At 35.9% G+C, this 10,889-nt stretch overlaps 1 protein-coding gene across 1 annotated transcript in view; it reads left to right on the top strand.

Moving 5' to 3' along the window:
- The window catches only part of LOC109125181 (lysine histidine transporter 1-like), a 1,253-nt gene continuing 376 nt past the window's right edge, over positions 10,013 to 10,889 (top strand). Inside the window, exons 1-2 of the mRNA XM_019229866.1 lie at positions 10,013 to 10,369; positions 10,488 to 10,881. Of these exons, the coding sequence (XP_019085411.1) occupies positions 10,065 to 10,369; positions 10,488 to 10,881 (699 nt within the window). The 5' untranslated portion in view covers positions 10,013 to 10,064. The remainder of the gene's footprint in view (positions 10,370 to 10,487; positions 10,882 to 10,889) is intronic.

Below are 10,889 nucleotides of genomic sequence, written 5' to 3'. Positions count from 1 at the left end.
TATTAAAATAGTAACTATCTATATGGAGTTGACTTGGAGTTTGGTTATTGTGCTTGCTTATCTTCGTTCTCTCCAATAGGCACATATCAATATCCAATAATATACTGTATTACTATTGATTAAGGTCTTTTTCTGTTCAGTTTATTTTTTTTTTTTCTCAAAAGAAATTTATTGAATTAATTTGAAGAATTACAAAGCTGTTGTAACAGCCAAAAAGGCTTTGTTACAGATTCAACATAATAATCAACATCTTGACAACCAAATTTAGCCAATGAATTACATGATCTTCTTATAAAATTACATTCACTTAATTGAAATTTTGATCTCCAAAATTGAATGTCTCTTAGTAAATTTGAGAGAGCAATATTTTCCTGCTGTCCATTTACTAGCTTAGTCAGTGTTTCACAGTCCCCTTCAAATATCAGTGAAGTGTACCCTCTAATCCAAGCATGTTGTAGAGCCAGTAAAAAAGCTTTTGCCTCTGCTTCTAAGGCCGAACCTGAAGGTAGCAGTCTTGAAGCTCCCCAAACTAAGGAGTCTCCCTGATAATTCCTAATTATCCAACCACCCATAGTTTCATGATTTTGGCTATTAAAAGCAGCGTCAAAATTACATTTTAGCATTGGAAAGTTAGGTGGTGACCAGGTGTGTGAATGAGTCGTATTTGTACGAATGTCACGTCCTGAAAGTAAAGGATTATTAATCCAGTCTTTTGTTTCACTTTGAGCTTTTAAAATCGTGATTGTGGGACTTTCCCGAAGACCATCGAAGACCATTGAGTTCCTAGCTTTCCATATCCTCCGCATTATCCAGAAAGGTAAGAGACAATCATAAATGTTGTTGTCATGTGGTTGAATATCAAGAAAGGTTTGAATAGAGAGTTCTGCATCCATTTGCATTCCATTTGTGGATTGCAGGGAAATACCCGACATCCGCCAAACCATTTGTGCAAAAGGACATGTAAACAATGCATGAATTATAGTTTCGTCCTCTCGGTTGCATCTCGAACAGATAGAAGGGATGCTCATACCTCTAGTACGTAGACGAGTTGTTGTGGGTAAAGCCCTAGAGAGAACTCGCCATAAGAAGTGTTTTATCTTTGGTAAAATTTCTAATTTCCAAATCCTGTTTTTCAGATTAATCGAGCCATGAGGTATGGTTGGCGCAGGGGTTGAATCTAGAGGGTTATGAGTTAGAAACCAGTAACCAGATTTCACTGTGTAATCTCCAGAGAGTGTATAACTCCATATTATTTTGTCCTCCGTTTCAACTTGAGATATATATACTTTTTTGAGTTCAATACAATCTGTTTGGTTTACAATGTTGTCAATCTGTTGTGTGTCCCACGCACGGCATTCTCCCGTCTTTTTAATCAACACATCCAATGTTAGGTTGCAATTTGGATCGAGTGTTCTTACTACTTGCGGTGGTGTTCCCTCCAAAACATTGTCTCTACCCAAACGGATTTTCTTACCATTTCCAATCAAGAAACGAGTTCCTTTTTTTATCAAGTCCAGGCCATGTAATAATGAAGACCATCCATAAGATTGTTTTTTGTGAACTTTTGCATCCAAAAGCAGATCATCAGGATAATAACGTGCCTTCATGACTCTAGCAAAGAGAGAATTAGGGTATTTTAGTAGTCTCCAAGCTTGTTTGGCTAACAGAGCATCATTGAACTTTTCAAGATCTCTGAATCCTAGTCCACCTTCCTTTTTAGGATATTTTAGTCTGTTCCATGAGATCCAAGGTATACCTCGTTGGTTGGCTTTTCGTTCCCACCAGTAGTTCATTAGTAAAGTTTCTATCTCTGAAGTCACCCCTTTTGGTAATTTAAAGCACGACATGGCATAAACAGGCATGGAGACTGCAACTGATTTCATCATTATCTCTTTCCCAGCAGGAGATAATGATTTTGCACTCCAGTGAGTTGTTCTCTTTCGCACTCTATCAATGATGTAAGTAAACATTTCCTTCTTTTTTCTCCCAAATTGTTCAGGAAGTCCTAAATATTTTCCCCCTCCACCATGGTTTGGTATGTTGAGTAAAAGCTTTAATCTATTTTGAGTTGCACCGTATACTCGAGATCCAAAGGTGATGATTGATTTCAACGGATTTATTTGTTGGCCTGAGTAATATTCATAAACATCAAAGGCATCTCGTAAAGCTTGACAAATTCGTCTATTGGCCTGACAGAAAAATAAGGAGTCATCCGCAAACTGTAGATGTGTAATTCTTGGCACACCATTTCCTATCTTTATTCCTTTTATATCTCCATCCTTTGCACTTGAAGTGATTAAATGGCTTAAAATGTCAGAGCAGAGTATAAAGAGGTATGGTGAGAGAGGATCTCCCTGCCTTATGCCTCGTTCTGGTCGAATATTGCCATATGGAACCCCATTTATCAGTACAGAGTAGTTAACGGACTTAACAGTTGCCATTATCCAAGCGATCCATTGATCACAAAATCCAAATAGCTGCAGAGTTGTTTGTAAGAAACTCCATTCCACACGATCGTATGCTTTACTTACATCTGTCTTTACTGCCATATAGGTCTGTGATACTCTTTTCCGAGTTTTCAAAGAATGCATCAGTTCATGAGCGATCATGACATTGTCCTGTATTATGCGCCCTGGTATGAAAGCAGCTTGTGATTCCGAAACAATTCCATTGAGATGAGGTTTTAAACGCTGGACCAGACACTTTGAAATTATTTTATATAGAACATTGCAAAGTGCTATTGGTCGATAGTCGGAAAGTGTTGTTGGATTATCAATCTTCGGGATCATACAAATATTTGTATGATTGATACTCGGCTTCATTGTTGCTGTTCGAAAGAAAGTTTTCACTTCATGTATGACATGCGGACCTACTGTGTCCCAACACTGTTTATAAAAGCGTGTTGTTAGTCCATCAGGACCAGGAGCTATATCATCTCCTATTAGACTAATTGCATCATATATTTCTTTATCACTAAAGTCTCTCGTAAGGCTATCATTAATCGCAGTAGTAACAGATGGGGTAAAATCCGCGAAAACCTCAGGATTGACATGGTGATCATTTGATGAGTAAACTTGAGTAAAGAACTCTTGCGCTTGCTCACCTATCGCTTTGTCTCCTCGATGTTGGTTTCCATAAGAATCAAGGATTGAAATCATTCTGTTTTTTGCATATCTCGACTTTGCAGATGCATGAAAGAACTGTGTGTTTCTATCTCCTTCAGCCATCCATTGATTGCGACTCTTTTGTTGCCAATGTTTTTCTTCATCACTGTAAGCTTTTGTCAAAAGTTCCTGTAATAAAGGTATTTGTTGTCGCGCTTGTCTAGTTGTGCTCTCCATCGCCAAGTTTAATTTATGTTGCAGACTTTTTATTCTCTTCTCAGCATTTAAAGAAGACTGATGTTTTAACTTTGCCATAGCTTGTCTGCAATTTGAGATTCTTTGAGTGATTGGAATATCCAAGTTATCATTTTCCATTGACCAACCTCGTTTGACAACCGAGTTGAAAGATGGGATGTCACATAGTCGTTTATCGAAATAAAAAGTTCTTCGGCGTTGTGGCTGTTTTTCATTTAAATGCAGAAGTATAGGCTTGTGATCTGAGCCAGTATAATCCAAAAATTCAAGTTCAGCATTTGGAAAATGTGCACGGCCGGATGAGTTAATCATCGCTCAATCAAGACAGCAATGAATCGTGTGTGAGTGTCGCTCACCCGTCCAAGAAAATATGTTACCTTGTGTTCGCACATCTAAAATATCACAAACGGAGATCATCTCTCGAAAATCTCTGAAGGTCCACTCCTCTCTAGCTGGTCCACCTAATTTTTCATCATTTGAAATGATTTCATTAAAATCCCCCATTAGTATCCAGGTACTTAAGCGAGTTGTTGAAAGCTCTTTTAGTCTGTTCCAAAATTGGTAACGTTCACTCTGTGAAGGATGACCATACACACAAGACAAGTGGAAACTGGTATTATTTATAGTTACAGAGGCGTCAATGAGTCTCTCATCTTTTGAAATTAGGGTGAGAGACACATGACTTTTCCACATCAAAGCAAGACCACCACTCCTTCCTTGAGGGGGTACAGTTATTAAGTTTGAGAAACCTAAGTCATACATAAGTCTAGATAATACATCACATCTATTTAGAGTTTCAGAAAGGAAAAGAACATCACACTTAGTAAAAAGACATAGACGCCGTAAGCGAGATTTTGTTAAAGATGGCCTATGCCTTGGCAGTTCCATGAGAGCACTCTCATATTGGATCGAATGGGGGTACCGGGCCCCCCGCGCCTCCGTCGAATCCATTGGTGATCGAACATGAACCAACTGAAACCGTTGGTTTGTCTCTTTTGTGGAGTTGGCACAGGACCGCCTTCTCCTCTGCTGCTTCAGCTTTGTTAAACTCGCTCTCAAAACTTACTCTTTTTCGTTTCCTGAAGACAAATTCTGACAATGCATTATCACTGTTATCCTCATAGAGATGTCCTTGGATTTGGTTCTGAACTCCTTTGCCAGCATATTTAGCCTGAAGATAGCGCAGTCTTTCAGCAGTTAAGTCGGGATCCTCAAAAAGACTCGGTAAAGTAGAGAGGGAATCAGATTGACCCTCATGTTGCGCTATTGGTGGTGGTGGAGGAGGCATCTGTAATCCTGGAATGAAATTCGCGGGATCTACAGTTTCAAGAGTTTGGGCGTCAGACATGTTGTTCTGACCATCAAGATTGATGTCATCATCATGATCATTGTCAGGCTCCTCCGGATCCGTATCACCATCCACATCAAAATGTAAGGGACATTCCTTAGCATCATGTTTCAAAGATCCGCACTTTTTACAGAAGTTTCTCAACTTCTCATAACGGTATTTGATAACCGTGTTCTCACCCACTATGAATTGAATATTCTTTTGAAACCGCAAAGGGTTCTCTAAATTCCAATCAATCCGTACACGAACTGCTCCTATTTGGGCAACATTTTCATCATAGTCTACTTCCTTAACTAAGCCAAGCCTGTTCCCTACCCATCTAACCATAGCGTTCGTTAAATAGAGTGTAGGAATACCTTGTATCTGCACCCAGAAAGGGATGATGTTCATTTCAGTCGCACTGATGTTGGGATACCATCTGTGAGTAGACAGCATCCAATCATTGAAGGACCATGGCCCTCGACGCAGAACCAGGTTCATGGATTCCTCTGTTTGAAAGCAGAATTGGACTCGGCCTCCATCAATTAAACGCCCAACACAATCATCCGCCAAACCCCAGACTCGAGGCATCTGTCGTATTAGAGCACAGAGATTCTGCTTCCTAGGATTCACCGGTGTCACCACTAACGAAAATCGATTGATATCAGCAGCGCGAGCAGTGAATTCCGGGGGAAGAACTGCCGGAAGATCCTCAATCCCCAGATCGAGATCTTGGATAGATTTCCTAAGATAATCACTCATTGTTTGGAAAGGGGGTGAGAAAAGTGATGAAAATCGATGAAGAAAGTTGAAAGAGCGAGGGGAACTGAAGGATATATAGGGTATCCATGGCGGTTTTCGTTGGCGGTTACTACCCCCAAAAGAAGGAGACCAAAAACTGTCAAAAGGAATTGACAGAAAATAACCGCTAACAGAAGTATCAATCCAAAAGACAGTGATACTTATGGCCGGAAAAGAACTCCTGATCGCAACAACAATCGGAGAAGTTAGGAAGGGTGACTGTAGAGGGTAATCACCCAGAAAATAGCCCTGAGAGAGAGACGACTCCATCTTTCATGTCCTTTCTGTTCAGTTTATAATAACAAAAAAAAACTCATAAAACGTCTTTTATAGAAAATCATAAAACGTTATGCGTCACAAACGTATAGATGTGGGAGTCTTATGTTTATTTGTTGGCTTTCTTAGAAAACAAAAAGATCAAAAGTATTTAATCTTTTTGTTTTGGCAGCATCAAACATATTTAATCTAAAGTCTAAACGATGTGTTGATTTAAAAAAAGTTGACGTACGAGACTATTTAGATATAGAATAAAATTATACAATTAATGATACTTTGAATGATGAATTAGTTTGACATTATTGTGCATTGAGATTTGAGGATATTTGGGATTTTTTTTAGGTGATTAAGATTTTCCATTTATTTTTGATGTTTTTACTAAGACAAAAATGTTATATGTGTCTACAATATTCTTTTCCTCAACTTCAATAAAATCTAAGGACATATAAAATTGGGTTGGCATCAACAATTTTCTGTAAATTACCGAAATGAAGACTTTTAAATATTTATAATAATAAAGATGTATATCGTATATATATATATATACTAGATGAGGACCCGCCCGATGTGCGGGGTTAAAATTTTATAAATTAAATTAAATTTAACAAAAGTATATTAAAATTTGTTGTATGTTATTTATAAATTTTATTTTTGTTATAATACACTAATTTATATCCATTTACAAATCTATTATGTATGTTACTATTAAAAGTGTGTTTTCTACACCAAAATATACTCTCTATATTACAAATATATTATTTATCACCAGCTAGAAAATGTCTATATGAACACATTAAGCCAACTATTTTACTTTCACTTATGCATAGTTTTTAATTACTTAAATTGTTGGCTAAAATTTGAATAAAAAATATATTAAATAATATATTAATCAATGATGTATCATCACAATGAAAAATCGTCGGCTCCGTACTCATCCCTTATAGAGAGAACTTTGCATCCAACCTCCTCTACCATGGAGATAACCTTGCGTCCAACCTCCTCCACCTTCCCCCCTGGGGAGATAACCTTGCGTCTAACCTCCTCCACCTTCCTTCCTTGGGGAGATAACTTTGTGTCTAGCCTTCTCCACCATAGAGAGAACCTCGGCTCTGCCCTCCTCCTGTGTGGAGAGAAAATGTTTTGCTATCTCAAAATGGCTTACTCCGATAATCAATGAAAGTAAAAATCTTTTTCTAACTTTACAAAATATTTTGATAGTAACTAATGTTAAATTTTCCAATATATTTGTGGAAGTGTCTTTGACACACCATGATGTAGCCTGCCTCTGTAACGCCTCAACCGCCACCTTGCTTAGTGAGCCCATGTCCACTCTCAATCCATGGGCCCACCTTCCTAAGTGGGTTCTACATCTATTTCCGACCGTGGATCCACCCATATTCGATGGCCGGTTTGTTATGTCTAAGAGGCTTTAAAAACTTTCTGCAAATCAGGGTGTCAGAGTCTTTGAACTCATATGGATCTATCAACAACGATTTATGTTTTTCCAATTTATCTATCTATGTTTGTTGTACGCTTGTGTTTGATTAGCCTATTTTATCCATCCATTAGGTTGATGAGCTTCTATTCGTTATCTCTCTTTGGGATTGAATGAATAATGGTAACAATTATGTTAGCAAAAAAAAAAGAGTTTATGACCAACCAATCAAGGTTGTGAAATTAGAAGAAAATTAATTTGGTATAATTAAATAAACAATAGAAAATTATAAGCATGGTAATATATGAATCCCAAATAATTCAAAGATGAAAATATAAATTAAATAAAACAATCTAAAAATACTACAATAAATTTTAAAATACTATATTAGGAAAGGAAGACGCATATATTGATCTTTTTTTTGGGTTAACATATTAATCTTACCTATTTCCAACTGAAAAAGGAGAAAGTAGGAGAAAATTTTGCTTTTAAAAATTAAGAAAAATTTACCTTCCCATTAAAAAAAATTCTCGATTAAACAAAGTTGAAAACAATGTTTTTGAATAAATTATTTAAATATAAGACGATCTATGTTTATATAGAAATGAGTATTTACAAAATTTAGAGTTAATAATTAACTGTATATTGTTCTTAATCACTTTTCTATATTTTTTTGTAGAATTAATAACTTCATATTCAAAATAAGTAAATCATATTATAAATTTGAATTTTATGAAAAAAAAATATATATATATATATATATATATTATTTTCTTATAGTTATTTTAAAAAACTTTGTATTTTTTATAAACTCTGTAATTTTTGATAATTATCTTTTTACATTATTAATTTTTTTAAAACAAAATATTTTATTTTTGATATTAAATCTCTTCTATTAAATATTGACTTTTACACATGTCAAAATCTCAGATTGATAACTTGACACATGTCAAAATCTTGTTAATGGTTAACTTTCAAAACCCAACTTTATATAATAAGATATTTGTAATGTATGCTTGTAAATTAATTGTAACGAAAATGTTGAGTTGAGTCATACTCATATATATACATTTTCAGTCGTATTTCTAACGGTTGACAGGTCATTCTCTGAAAAGTCGTCCTTCGTTCGTGCCATTTGTACACATATCTATCTATCTATCAAACTTCCCGAACTCAAAACACTGATTATATTACTCACTCAAACTTGTTAAAATATCAACCGAACGAAAATAATATATACTGTATTGATATACGATTTAGAAATCTTTTTATTATTAAATCATTTACCGGATACCATCGTTATAAAAAATTTCTTAGCTTGGATATGATTTTGTTACTTGTATCTACAAATCAATAATATTTGAATCGAATAGGATATTTTTTCGCGTGAGGAGGTGTTACATGTATAGCCCAATCACGCTATCGTCTTTATCAATAATATTAATTAATTTGATTCAAGTACAATTAATATGTAAGTGATCTCTTTTGTTTCTGGTGCTTCATTTTATTAATCTTTTTTTAAATGTATATATGTGTGTAACGACAACTAAGAATGTTTATTATATATCTGATCGTGGTGTGAATAAACACATACTTTTATACTTTATCTTTTTTTTTCTTTTAAGGTGGGTGCATGTAAGATATTAAATTTTCTTTGTGGCGTATTGAACATAATAAAACTTCTCCACAAATAGTTTTAGAAGTCAAACAAACCTCTCTCTCTATATATATGTATCTTTCTCTCATCGTATTTAGCTATATATATATATATATATGTGTGTGTGATTGTGTATATAAGTAAGGTTGCCTCAGCATTGTGAAGACTTGTTAAGCTCTTTTGTATCTTCTCTATCTCTCTCTCTCTCTCTCTCTCTCTCTCTTTTCCCTCTTCTACTCTTTCTAATACTGTGTCCCCATGGGAAAGCAAGCTCCTGATGTAGATTCACACACTAAAGATGTTGGTTTTCCACTCTTCTGTTTCTGTTTTGGGATTACTACAAAAATTACTCCTTCGAATATATATTTCATACCCAAATATAGTTGTATTGATGGATGTGTTCATATAACAGATGGATGAGAAAACAGCAAGAGAAAAAGAAATCGACGCCTGGCTCCCGATAACGTCATCGAGAAATGCGAAGTGGTGGTACTCTGCGTTCCACAATGTCACGGCCATGGTTGGAGCCGGTGTCCTCAGCCTCCCTTACGCCATGGCTCAGCTCGGTTGGTATTGTAACTAACCTTAATTAACTGATGCAGTAAATCAAAAAAGTAGTTAAGCTCACAACAAAATAGAACTTTGAGTTTGAATGATGCAATGATTTTCTATAGCGCGCGATGACGTTTAAACCGAACCCATTTGAACCAAATCGAAGTTAAACCAAACCAAATCAAATCGAATCACTTTGCTTAGAGTTTGGTTGTCAATATTTGAAACAGACTAACCAAATTGAACCGTAACCAAACCAACTTAATCTAGTTCCCAGCCATATTAGTAGAAAATAAAAATGTTTTGTGTCTAGGTAAGAAAAGGTTCATGTGATAAATTATGAGATATGATGAATTTACAACTAAAAATTGTTCTACATCAATTTTTTTAGTAAAAAGCATGACAAAATTTTCAATATGGATAATTTACTGAATATTACCAGAAATATAATAAGTGTCAATGATGTATTTACCCTACTAATAATTTCTAGTTTCAAATATATTCCAGATATAATTATTTTGATAATAGAGGAATATAATATGCAATTAACCACTGACTAATTCGGTCTTAGGCTAAATAAATTGACCGGTTTACAGGGGACCGGGTGTTGTAATTCTGGTATTGTCATGGATCATAACACTATACACACTATGGCAAATGGTGGAGATGCAGCGTTTTGACTGCTACCACGAACTTGGACAACATGCGTTTGGCGAAAAGCTTGGACTCTACATAGTCGTGCCGCAACAGCTGATCGTGGAAGTTGGCGTTTGCATCGTTTATATGGTCACAGGAGGCAAATCTCTAAAGAAATTTCATGAACTCGTATGCGAGGACTGTAAACCAATCAAACTCACTTACTTCATTATGATTTTTGCATCCGTACATTTCGTCCTTTCTCATCTCCCTAACTTCAACTCCATATCCGGCGTTTCTCTCGCTGCCGCGGTTATGTCCCTCAGGTACCTAAACAGATTTCTCAACTGAAAATTAATTTGAGTTGGAAAAGTAAATCCGATGTCATGAATTAAATGAACAGGATCCAATCTTTTTATTATTATTCCATTTTGGTGTTTCTAGCTACTCCACAATTGCATGGTCAGCCTCTGCTGCTAAAGGTGTTCAAGAAAATGTTGAATACGGTTACAAAGCGAAATCCGCAGCAGGAACTGTATTCAACTTCTTCAGCGGGTTAGGCGAAGTAGCGTTTGCATATGCAGGCCATAATGTTGTCTTAGAAATCCAAGCCACGATCCCATCGACGCCTGATAAGCCTTCGAAAGGACCAATGTGGAAAGGAGTCGTCGTTGCTTATATTGTCGTCGCACTCTGTTATTTTCCGGTCGCACTTATCGGTTATTGGATGTTCGGAAATGATGTTGACGACAACATTCTTGGAACACTCAAGAAACCGGTTTGGTTAATCGCAACCGCAAACATGTTTGTTGTGATCCATGTCATTGGTAGCTACCAGGTAATTTT

The sequence above is a fragment of the Camelina sativa genome, chromosome 9 (assembly GCF_000633955.1).
Source record: "Camelina sativa cultivar DH55 chromosome 9, Cs, whole genome shotgun sequence".
NCBI lineage: Eukaryota > Viridiplantae > Streptophyta > Magnoliopsida > Brassicales > Brassicaceae > Camelina > Camelina sativa.
This window is presented reverse-complemented; position numbering and strand designations above follow the sequence as displayed.